At 43.5% G+C, this 12,978-nt stretch overlaps 1 protein-coding gene across 3 annotated transcripts; it reads right to left on the minus strand.

Annotated features, from left to right (window-relative positions):
• Nucleotides 1-878: 878 nt before the first annotated feature.
• PDP1 (pyruvate dehydrogenase phosphatase catalytic subunit 1) lies at nucleotides 879-10,457 on the minus strand. Of its 3 annotated transcripts, XM_084794933.1 has the most exons (3): nucleotides 7,306-10,457; nucleotides 6,617-6,651; nucleotides 879-3,307 (listed from the first exon to the last, which is right to left on the minus strand). In XM_084794933.1, the coding sequence occupies exons 2-3, from the start codon at nucleotides 6,645-6,647 to the stop codon at nucleotides 1,647-1,649; spliced, it is 1,692 nt and encodes a 563-aa protein (XP_084651059.1). In that variant the 5' UTR covers nucleotides 6,648-6,651; nucleotides 7,306-10,457; the 3' UTR covers nucleotides 879-1,646. The 3 variants fall into 3 exon arrangements, with proteins under 3 accessions (XP_084651059.1, XP_084651060.1, XP_084651058.1); XM_084794934.1 differs by lacking the exon at nucleotides 6,617-6,651; XM_084794932.1 differs by lacking the exon at nucleotides 7,306-10,457 and having other exon boundaries at nucleotides 6,617-6,769.
• Between the last annotated feature and the right edge of the window lie 2,521 nt (nucleotides 10,458-12,978).

Here is a 12,978-nt window from a genome sequence, read left to right on the forward strand (position 1 = left end):
CTTTTCCCCCTCCAAAATAAAGTGAGGTACTTTTAAAAGTTGACTTCAAAAACCAAAACCAAAAACTACTTCAGCAAACAAAATCTATGATGTTCTGAGCTGCAATCTTCCTGAGTCTACTTTCATTTGGACCTAATTTTGCAGCTAATACTGCTATGTATATTGATTTAGTATTCACAATTCAGAGATCTTGGACATGTAGTTCCTATCCTACAGAATTCTGAAAGGACTCCTATATTCCCAACTAATTATACAACAGAGAATTATCATGCTTTATATAAAAATCTATGTGAATTTTAAGCAAATAGCTTTTTAAAAAAATAGTGAATAAGTGATGAAAATATATGCATAGATGTATGCAGACGACAAATGCAGGAACAAAAGTATTTGATGCTTATCAAATAAACTCCTAAAAAGCCTACTTGAATATATTTAAGACAGTATTAGAAAAGACTGCATATAATAATGGAAACTACTACAAATACTTGATGCTACTAAGTGTTCTGTATCAGGAGTGCAGGTTACTAAAGTTTCTATTTAAAGTGTACATATCTTAACACATAATTACAAGCCACAGTATGTTTAAAGCACTTAATAATTTAAATGCGATTATTTTAACTGACCTAAGTAGGGAAAAACAAAAATTTTCCTCAATCTGTCTTAATACATTAAAATCTTACTACTCAAATTGATATTTAAACTTATTACATGTTATTCATAAGATTCAAAAATTCATGAAAACTACTATTACAAATAAATATAATTTCTCGGCAGCTGTTTGTTTACCCACCACACACACAGCTTGCCAAGACGTTGGGGACTACAGAACAGTGACATGCTGGTAGCTATAGGTGACAAGAATTAAACATAGCAGTCTCTTTTCATTCTGAGTATCTTTATTTCAAACTAAATAAAACTTTTCATGAATACAAACTGGAAAAACACATTGCTTTTACTTAACATTCACTAGAAGGATAAATAAAACTAAGAACCTTTATTGTCTTTTTAGGTATAGCAAAACAAATGTTTCAGTTACACTGAGGAAACCATGGGTGAGGAAGGAAGAGCAGTTTAGGTTTTTTCCCATTTGGGAGACATTTATTGCAGAATCATAAAAACTTACAAATCCAGATTTCTTGATTCATGGTCATTTATGGCTTAAAGTACTGGACCTGAAAAATACTTCAGGCTAAAATAAATGTATGTGAATAATACATGGACTGTTTATATAGAAAAACATGCAGTAAATAAATATTCCCATAAACATTAGAATCCTATGGTGGAGGGAGTCAGCACATGGGGATGGTAATAGGTTTTTTGCCTTTACTAATATTCCCAGAAAGATCCTTGGTTTTGACCTATTCAAGATCTTATGTCCTTCATGTCCTTAAGTTGGTAAGTCACTGTTTACAAGGTACCTGCAGTAAGGAACCAAGCTGCCTCAAGCGCAGGTACCACAAGGTTCAATAGGACAGAACAGACAGTCATAATGCTATCATCTGCTGCTCAGTCTATCTGGAATACTGGGCTAGCTAGAGAGTATCAAATGTGAAGTGTTTAGAATGACCCACTGCAATATTTACTGTATTAGTTTCTTTCAAACATTGATCTGCCCTTCGTATAGCAGAACTGCCAGGGTAACACACTCACTGTTCCTGGTTTTGATATGCCCCTACAACATGAGAATTGAACTGAACTACAATGATTGTAATGTCATCTCTATACATCCGAGCAAGCTCTTCAGGAAGACTAAGCATTTTAGAGAGTCGCTCATGATCGACAGCTCCAAATTCATTGTTGCCTACAGCATGGCGAATGAGATGGGTTGCTGCATTCTGATCCTCAAAGACTGAGGACATCTTCGCTCTCCTTTCTGTTAAAAGGCCATGCATCTGTCCCAGAGTCACCTTATACCCACCCACAGCTATTGGCTGTTGGTGATGCATACCAGTTAAGTACTCACCCACAATCCTAACCACATCCTGTCTATGCATAGTCTCCCACAACCCATCTGTTGCCAACACTAGGAATTTATCCTGTGGCCTTAACCGGTGATAGGTGACCTCGGGCTCTGCAGTGAGATAAGGAGGCGTGTGATAGTTAGGAGGGATAAACTTGGTATACTCATTGTCATTCAGCTGGTCTGGGCCAGACTCTATCACTCTCTTTTGAAGGTCAATGCTCCACTTGAACTTTACATCTCCAAAAGCCCTGAAAGGCATCAGCAAGCCAAGCAGTCGGTCCTGCTTCACCACACTCTTGGCTTCATTCTTCGGGTGTTCCAGTTTCAGACGTTCTAGCTCTCTCTCATTCTGAGCATTGTGGTCATTAGAGAGTGTGACTGCTGACCAAGAGCCATCTTCTTCTTGCACACCTAGCATGGCTCTACTATCACCAGTGTTAGCCACGTGGAGGTCAACACCATCTACATGGGCCACACAAGCAGTAGCCCCAGAAAATGCCACCCGAAGCACCAGGTAATTGAGAAAAGAATTAGGATCACCAACTTGAGCCTCCAGTGAAATGTCATTATCAAGTCTCTTGAAAGCGTTAATTAAAGCCTCCTTAACATCAATATCAGCTGATTCTCCAGTATTGAGGTCTATAAGCTCTTGCCAGTAAGTTCTCAAGCTGTTGAAATATAATTTGGATGCCTCCTTACTGAAGTAATCATTGGGGTGCTTGTGCCACTGAAGGATAGGTAGCAGTGCCCGACCACTCTCAACTGCATTTTCAATCTCTAGCAAAGTCTCATGGGGTAACAAGGAAACAGCGATGTAATAGAAGAGTCTTTCACTGACTGCCTGAGAACAAGCACAGCCTGCATGACCGTCAAAAACCCCCAAAAGCATCCCTCTGGTCTGCAAGCAGGTGGCTGCACTCCTCCGGTCCTCAATGGGTGCATTCGCAGGTAGCTGATTGCTGTCAAATCCAAGAATGGAACTGACATTTTTCCCATCAAATTCTGGTACTTTGAAACTGTATTCATTAGCTTTAAGGATGCTATTGACTTGTGGAGGTGTGAGGTAAAATTTCTGTGGTGTAGAAGCATATCTCCTTCCTTGAGTACACTGCCACCAGTTCTCTCTTGGCCTACAGAAGGTAGCATATGCTGGATGGGGTGTGTATCTCAGGCGATTTTGAGGAATGTACGGTGGTGAACAGCAGAGATGTTTGTGGTGGCAGTAACATGCAGTGCCATAGATTCTGCTCAGTTCACAGTTACGGATGAGAGGGAAAAACAGTTGAGTCGGTGCTGGCATGGCATCAGAGAACAGTGGTAGACTGGACGTTCGGACTGGGATTCCTAGAGAGCAAATTAAGACAGATACACACAAAAGAAAAGTTACACTCCGGATTATCTGACAAGCTTTGCTTTATAGAAAAAACTTCCTATGGGAACTTAGATGAAAAATCCCTATGGTAAGTAATTTCTACAGGGTGTTTTGTGATAATGAACATTCTCAGCCATTCATAAGGCTAGGACTGAACTATACTTGGATTTCTCTTTTCTTTGTATTTCTGTGTGCAGTACAACTGCTCAGCATACACATGTATCTGGCTGGAGAAAGTGGAGCAGGAAGTTATGTAACACTGTGCCGCAGCAGCCTACCTGCCCAATCGCCATTCTCCATGCTTTTTAAAAAGGGCCTTAGATCTCCCATTTGCACAGTTACTTCTACCATTTATGGAGATTTGTTCCTTGATCTGTGGTCAATTGTTGACATTTGACTACACATGGCTATCACTGAAAGCATTAATATATCCTCAATGAATGCATATTTTATCCATTATCAGTAGTTATATAAATATACCATTACATTAATACAAAATTTACTTTAACATCTATAGAACATTTCCCACATAATAAAATTAAAATAGAAATTCCAGTGTTTCTGCACTTCAGTGGATAATCTTGTAACATTCCCTCCTCTATACCACTGTGCCAGCTTAGCAAGCTAAAGAGGGCTAGGTCTGCTGTTCATCAAATGATCCTGGAAAAACACAGTTCACCTCTCTAGTACTCTCCCCATTAAACTTAAGTGAATACATGGAAGCAGATACCCTAAGGCCTCTTTAGAATTCATGCCTTTTATGCTTGATATATTGAGACTTTGTGCAAAGTTCATTGATTCATTGCTGAATTTTGCTGTGCCATTTGTGGTAAAGAAAAAAAATTCAAGTATTCTTGTAGCTACAAACCTGGTTCTGGTAACATAAAGTGATGCCTGTTTTAGATATTCATTAACTTGCTACCATTTCCCTTAACTGTCACAAACGGAAGCTATGGAAATATTATTTCATATACTAGAGCTCCCTATTCACTCCTTGGGAAATGTTTTCTCTTCCAATTGGTTAAAAATAGGCATCTACTTGTTATAAGAGCCATACAAAGAACCATACATTAAGCCCAAGGTTTACATTGTAACTACACAGGATTATGAGCATCCTCAAAACACTATAATAGGTATCTATCTAGAAAACTTAGGTGAACACATATCTATTTCAAATCATGTATACAAGAAAAGAATATTCAATAATATATTTTCTCTCAATTCCTAAGATATTGTCTCAAGTACTCACTTAAACTACAAGAAACACTTTAGAATTGCTTTAGATAAACAAAAATAGGAGAAATGAAAGAAATCATATTATTAACTATCTTTTCCAAAAGCTGAGTCTATTAAGAAAAGAATTTTAAGTACCACAGTGTTAGCTACATATTAACTAATTTTTAATGTACTTTTTGGTGGGTAATTGAGGAAGTTAAAAGTGGAAATGAGAGAAGAGAGAAAACCAAACACTGAAAATTTCAGATTTGCGTCTGCTTTTGTAGAGTGTACCAAATAACCGGCTGGACAGAATATCTCTCACAAGTAGTAAAGTACTGGATGACCCAAGAAGAGACTTGTTTCTAAACACAAAGGTACACAATAGAGAGGACTGGAATTTTGGGGATTGGATTCCTGAAGTAAGCCTTCTGAAATGAAAAGATGCATTTCCAACAACAATTTACCAAGACTAAACAGCTAAATAACAGCAGTCCAAACCAAGTCTAAAGTCATCCAAAGGTTAAGGGTCCATGTGTGAGCCAGCAGATGTGTACAAATGCTGTGCCACATCATACCAGCTTACAGATATAAACCACACTTGTCATGCATGTATGCACAAAAGCTGTTTTTGTGCTGCAAAACTGTCATTAAAAATTAAAATATAGGTGCAATTTTAACGGATTTAAATTTTCTTCAGAGACCTGTAAGTTTGTACTATTTTAAAAGTTAGTATGAAAGTTAGGAGATGGCAAAGGTCCAACAGTTTAAATAACTCAAGGAATAACAGGTCTAGAGATTCTTCCCTTTCCTTCAGGTCCTGTGTTTTGATACTTTTTCTGCTTTTAAAGTCAATTAAAAATGAATGAAATCTGGTTGGAAAAGAGCTTTGAGCAGCAGGTGCTCTAAATATTTAAATTTGGGCACTCTACATTTTTTTCTTCAACAGCAAAAGTATTTGAGATTAAAACTCAAAATAGCAGAGAGTGCGTGACTTTTTTTTCCAAATGTGTCTTTTCAGTTATTCAGAGCTTAGCATATGGATTGCATTCCAACTCTTTAGCTCCTTACATGCCTTTAAAGGCACAGTCTGAGGGAAGTTGAATTCATGAAAACCTGCTGTAACTAGTAAGCATTCTATCAAGTCAGTCCGAATTATATAGCATCTTCTCGCCATCAGACCAGAAACAGTTAAAAATCAATCACAACTAAATGCTTTGATATGATGCGTAACGAAAAATTCTTAATATCCTTCTAAACATCTTGTAGTTGGAAAAAAAAAACCGCTGTGAAATCCCGATAAACTTGCTAAATTAACAAAATAGAAGCCTCCTGATTAGGCAATAAGAATATCAAGGTGGTAGTTGGTGAACTAGAGCAACCTTTCTTCCTTCCTTCCTTCTTCTTCTTTTTAAGTTTATACACCATCACACACACAGACTCGGCAACATTGTTTGCAGCATCTCTGCCTTGGATAGATTTGGATGATATTGCCAATGACTAATAAAAAGATGCGCTGTAGCCAGAAACAGAAAGAGCCCATCCATTCTTTCTGATGTGCTGGGCAAAGCCTCTGCCAAAAAATTATTCCACTTCATCAATAAACCCATGGACCAAGTAAATTAGAAAATGCTTCTGGAGTTTTTCGGCATTGCAAAATTCTAACGCAAATGAAAATAGATACTACACTAGTCATTACATCTTTCAGAACCTACGTTTATGTAATCTGATTGAATTAAACAACCTGCGTAAAGACTTGTGTTTTTCAGCATTTTCTGGAATGCCTAGCCATTTCACAGCTCAGTATCTACAAGAATGAAGAAACCATTATCCTTAAGACACAAAACACCAAACCGCACTTGTTTGATCGGTTTCGTTTGTCCCTACCAGAAAAATCGCAGTTACTAACATAGCAAAGAAATTCTCCTGGTCCAGAGCGCCTTTGTCTTCCCACTCCTATCTCACCCCTAAATTCCATGCGGACCCCTAGAGCCATCCATTCACACACAAAAACCAGTCATCAACCTTCCTGGGTACCCAACACAGGTAGTTACGTGAATACCTACCAATTCGTCTGGGCCCGGGACACACACACATTCTCCTGTCATCACAACACGGAGCCGACAACATCCACAACCCGCGCGGACAGCAGCAGCGACAGCAGCAGCGGCCCATTGAAAGCAAGGCAGAGATGCTCATTAAAGGCGGCGGGGAGGCGGGAGCGGAGGAGGGGCGAGGTCTCGCAGCAGCCCAGTGAATGGGCTGTGAGGGGAGGAGAGAGCAGAGGGGCGGGGGGGGGGGGGGGAGAAAGGGGAGGGGAGAAGAAGAAACCAAACAAACCCACCCCGCCAGCGAGGCGGCGTCACAGCCCTAGGCGGGGGACTCCAGGAGCGCGGACAGGCGCACCGCGGCCGCTCCATGCAGCCGGCGCGCTGAGCCCACGGGCGCGCAGCATCTCTAGGCCCGCCCGGCCCCACGAGGCGCCCGCTTCCGCAGACCTTGAGGCACAGCCCGTCGCGGGCAGCCCGCGCGCCCACGCGTGTCTGCGGGGACCCGAGGCAGATACGCCCGGGCCACAGCGGGCGTCCCGCGTGCTGACAGCCGGGGTGTCGCCCGGGCCACGAGACAGCTCGTCCGGACCGAGGCCCCGCGCGCACCCGGCCCTCCACCCGCGGTCTCTCCCCACGCGCGCGCCCTCCTCTTCACCGCCCTGACGCCCCCTCACGACTCGGCATCGGTTGGCGAGGATACGAACCGGGCACCGTAGAGCACCCGCTGCTGTCGGCCTCGGGTGGCGGCCGCACCCCTCAGTGGACGTCCTTCCCCTCAGCACCGCGCAGCTCCCTGGCGCGCGGCAGCTCGGCCCAGGCCGGCCCACTCCGCGCCCCTGCCTCGCCTGGCCGCCACCCTGCCCCGCCCCCGCGTTCGCCCGTGCGCTTTCCGCCTTCCGATTGGCTGCGCAATTGGCGAGTGGGCGGGGCCGACGAGCCAGACCCGGACCAGAGGGGCGGGGGCGGAAGAGGCGCGCTCCCCGCCAGTTTTGTGACGTCACGGGGGTCAGACAATCCCTTCCATTTGGCGGGCCCCGCCTATTGGTTCCACGCGTGCGCGCGCGCGCGCTCCGTCACCACGCCTGTTGCTGGTGAAGGTGGGTCTCCGCGGGCCCCGAGCTGGACGGCTCAGGTCGTGTTGGCAGCGAGCTCACAGAAGGGGAAGCACCTTGGCGGGCTCCAGCATCCCTACGCGCAGTAGCGCCTCCCGGAGCCGGTTGCTCCCCTGCAACAGGCGGGGTTCCGCGAATTCCTGGCACCTCTGTGGGCCCGCGTGGTGCGCTAGGCTGCCCTGAGGGCCAAGCCTCTACTGCCCGGGCTGCCCTTGCTAGACGGAGTGTGGTGAATAGCGACTCAGTTGAGGCATGGAGGTCGCTGGCTTCATTCATTCAAGTTGCTGACTGTAGGGGTATTAGGTAGGATGGTGTTTTCTTTTTCTTTTTTTTTTTTCCTCGGTGTCCCAGGCTTAGGGTGCTGTTGTAAACAGCAAAAGAAAGTTTGATGAAAGAATCTTATCTTTGTAGAGTAGGTGTGTGCTCCTCCTCTCTGAAGGACCTTGAAGTCAGCATTCCCTCCCTGGCTCTGACTCATAGCAGGGCTATGAATTAAAAAAAAAAAAAAAATGGAGCCAGTAAAAGTAGGAAGAGCACTGGACTTGGGAATTAGAAGTAACGTTTCTAGTCATTCCCAGTGACAAAATCCATCTCCCTCCCATGCGACCCAGTCTGCGCACCTGTGAAGTGAGGTTAGGTTTAGCACTGTCTTACCACACTGTATGTATGAACCTTTAGTGTGTAACACACACTAAGGATTCGGCCCTTACCGCCAGCCATCCACAGATGTCTCTTGGTGAGATAATGGCTTCTTAACTACATCCTCATAGATTCCATCTTCATGGCATAGAAGTGTCTTGGGAAATGATGTTAGGTAAACAACTGTACTTCTGCCCAGTGTTAATGGGTTGGCTTTAGTTTATTGCACACATCTTATTAACTAATAAAGTTTACAAATTGATGTAGACTAGCTAGAAGAACTCCCAGGTTTACTGTGGAGTTTTATTAATCCTGAATTATTTAAATTTTTGTATAATAAAGGAAAAACTTTATAGAGCTAAACTTGTAATTCATAAGTCCCAAATCTTTTAAGATGCCTCTATTTTTCTAAACTGGAGAATTTGCCCATCTCCAGGGAAGGCTTGTGGACAGAGGATGAGGGAGAGGAAGAACAGAGGTACCAGAGTAGAGGGATGTTAATTCAAAACACTGGCTGCTCTGGCAAGAGGTCACATCCAAAGACCTTCTAGGTCTGTGTGATCCAGCTGCAATACAGACACCTTTCATCCCGAGAGACAGAGGCAAGCAGATCTGAGTTCAAAGCCAGCCTGGTATGCCTGGTATAGACCAAGTTTCAGGTAAAGAAAAGCTTATGTCAAGGTGAGGTGGTACACGCCTTTAATCCCAGCCCTCGGGAGACAGAGGCATGCAGATCTCTGAGTTTTGTTCAGGCACTTCCGTTGAGGCAGTGAATTGAGAAGCAGTGCAGTAGAGTTAGTTCATGGCAATTCAGTTCGTGGAATTCAGAGGCAGTTTTTACTGAGTGAGTTTTACAGAGCTTGAAGAGGGAACAAGGTAGACCCAGGGGAAGACAGAAGGAGCCAGAGAATGAGAAGGAGCCAGATTAGAGCAGATTGCTAGAGTTGGAGGCCAAGTGGAGCAATTCAGGCAGAAGCTGAGGGAAGCCAGTTTGAAGAGGAGTCTGACAACAGAACAGCTGAATTGAACCAGCCAGCCAGAGTTCAGAGCTAGAAAGGGTGGGCTTATTTAGCAGAAGTCTCAGAGGCTGAAAACATTCTAGGTCTAGATTAAGTGGTATGGAGGCTAGAAGCTTCCAGAACTAGGCCTAGGCTAGCAGATGGAGGCAGAAGAAACAATTACATCAGGAGAATAAAAGTTCCTTTAACATGCCACAGGTACCTCTTCCCAACCAAGAACAAGGTAAGGTCCCCACTAGAACCCTGCCTTTCCCTCTTAGAAAAGGAGATATATTTATCCTCCCCAACAATCAAATTTAGACATTTTTTGATATATTCCCAGCATATCCTGATCCAAGGGTTCAGTTTGGCATGAACTTGTGGGTGCATGCACACAGTAAGGCAAAATTGTCCTCAAGTGAAGTTTTGGGGAGAATTTTCCATCTTGTGCCTATGCATAATTGTGTGTACATCTAATTAAAATCAGATGCATTATGGGAAGGAACATGCATAGTTGAAAAAAATGAATTCAAGAGAATCTAATCTAATCTATCAAGAGAAAACGGTCTTAATTACAACTCTTATCAACCAGACAGCTTTCCTTGAGCTCCATAAAAGGAAACCACAAGCAATAATTTCCACCCTTCAGTACTCTCATGTAGCCTACTGTCAATCCTGGATATATCTTTTTCTAATCTATATTATTGCTTCACATTGAATAAAGTTATCTTGCTACTTTTTACAAATCTGTGCGAGCCCTTATTTCCAGTTCTCTGGATAAGAGGCTAAGAACCTGTGAACACCTGACCACTGCCACCAGTAAGAATTGCAAATAATGAATTCCAGAATTTATACCGCCAAAAGCAAATGACCTTGAAAGTTGCTCAAGATCAAATTTGCTTAGAACACAATACTATCAGTGTCACATAAAGTTCTCTTTTCAAACTGATTTTTATATCTGCATGGGAAATTCCAACTGGTTTTTACTATAACCCACACTCTAGTTTTCTACCAGGATGGTATTGATCTCCCCACCTTATTCTGGGTTCTCAATGGCCTGGCTCTATGTGGATAATGCTGATTCTTTAAAAAAATAAAAAAGTTATTTGCCACCACTAAATATAGTCAAAAGAATTTGTCATCAAGATTGAATGCCAAGATATTTCTGGAATTGGGATAGAGCCTCCTCGGAGTGATGACTCTGAAATAATCTCAGTTGAGGTGTAAGTTCTGTTCTCTTGTTACATGACTGACATGCATATTGGGATCTGCCAGTCTGCAGCGGTTCCAACCCCTGTGTACTGGATGAGGTTCTCTGCCTTGATTCTCCTCTGGCACGGTCTTCCTCTCCTTCTGGATAGAGGCCACCCCATTGGGCTTACCTCAGTCGTGCTATTTGTTATTACGTGGCCAGGGCCAGGACAGATCTGTGGATTTCCCACTTTGGTTTGCCTGTCGGAGCCACCAGAATGCCTGTTGGCATGTCAACATTGAAAGATATTGAAAAGTAACACTAACACAACCTAGGGTGGTTGTAGCGAAGGAACAGGCAAAGAGAAAGCAGTCTTTGAAAAAACAACAACAACAAAAATCTGTGGTACCAAGAAAGCACTATGCAAAACAAAAACAAAATAGAAAACCCCATGTCTAGCCTCTACCCTCCATAGATGCCTTTGAGATACTAACAGAGGGATGGGTGACATTGTAACATTTAAGTTGTTCTCTTGGCATACAGCAGGTGATCCAGTAGCCTCAGAGGTCCCAGCCAGGCAGCTTAAAATAGACCTACATAAGGGTGTGACATGCTGTCAGTGATGGTTACTGACTGACTGGCTTTTGCCAAAAATCAGTTACAGAAAGAAAGGCTGGTTCTCCACACTCCTGATTCTCTACAGGACGTCGGGGAAATCAGCAAGTAATTAGTAACTAAACAATCAATGCTTGCTTTCTTGGTGTTAAGTCGATTCTTGAACTTAATGGTACTTGGATTGTCTTAGTCACTGTTCTATTGCTCTGCAGAGACACCATGACTAAGGCAGCTTATATAAAAGAGTGCATTTCATTGGGAGCTGGCTTACAGTTTCAGAGGGTTGGTCCATTATCATGCCAGGGAGCATGGGGGGCACACAGGCAGCCATGGTGCTGCAGGAGCTGCCTCCCCAGGCAGCAGGCACAGAGAGGCTGGGCCTGGCTGAGGTTTTTGAGACCTCAAAGCCCACTCCCAGGCATATACCTCCTCCAACAAGGACATGCCTTCTCCCAACAAGGACATAGCCCCCTACTCCTTCAAAGCAATTGCCAACTGAGACTAAACATGTAAATGTAAGAGCCTATGGGGGCCATTCTCATCCAAACCATCACGTTCCACTCCCTGGCCCCCATAGGCTTGTAGCCATATCATAACTCAAAGTGCATTTAGTCCAACTTGAAAAGGCTCTATAATCTCAAAGTATCAATACTGTTTAAAAGTCCAAGATTTCAGGCCTGGAGAGATGGCTCAGAGGTTATGAACACTGGCTGCTCCTCCAGAGGACCCAGGCTCAATTCCCAGCACCCACTTGGCAGCTCACAACTGTCTATAACTCCAGTTCCAGGGAATCTGGTACCCCCACACAGACATATATGTAGGAAAATAAAAATATTTTTTAAAAGTCCCAAATTTCTTCTGAGACTCAAGACTGAAACCTAGCAAGGCAAACTTCTGTATCTCCATGTCTGATGTCAAAGGCTCCTCAGATCTCCCAACTCCTTTCAGCTTTGGGGACTCCGGCACACTTCTCTCTCACTTGGGCTGGTTCCACACTGTTAGCAGCTCTTCTTGGCAGTTATCCCACAAGGCTGCCATTTCCAACATCTGGGGGGGTCTCCAAAATAATCTAGGCCTCACCTTCTCAGCTTCACACAGTTGCCTTTCTGGGCCTCTGTGCTGGCACTGCCTTGCCATGTGCCTGGCCTACGCAGCTTTCCTTAACCACAGATGAAGAGTCCACAACCCCTTTACTCCTATTTCCTTGACGATGAAGCCAGAACCATCTGGCTGAAGTGCCATGTTTTTCTAATTGCTAGAGCTAGAACCAGAGCCTCTCCTATTATGTGTGCATGAGCTTGCAGTGGTTGGTGGCTTCCTTTAATGCCTTTTCATAAACTGGAAGCTTAGCAGGTCACTACTCTCTTTATTCCATTTAGCATTAGGCTTTTCTTTAAATTTTTTGATCCCATGAGCATAGGACTTGACTTCAATATCACCTTTCCTGATGTTCTTTTTTTTTTTTTTCCTTGCCCTACTTGCTCTTACTCATTGTAGAACTGCATAAGAGCGATCACTAATCACATGTGGCACAGTTCAACACTAGGCTGTCTTAACGCCATTCCTCCAAAACTCTTCTATTTAGCCTCTGGCAGCTATTTTTGGACATGAGCAAAACCCAGCCATATTCTTTATGAAAAATATCACAAGAATGGTCTCTAGGTCACTTAACTAACCTTTGAAACCTCCAGCTGGGCCCGCATTGCTGTCAGCAACAGTTCTAAGCTTCTACTAGGGTGGCCCAGTGAGCCCTGCTTGAACTGTTCAACCACTTTTCTATCCCGGAATCCCGAAGTCTTCCATGTTTCTCCAACCAACAGC

The sequence above is a fragment of the Acomys minous genome (genome assembly GCF_964271855.1).
Source record: "Acomys minous genome assembly, chromosome: 1".
NCBI lineage: Eukaryota > Metazoa > Chordata > Mammalia > Rodentia > Muridae > Acomys > Acomys minous.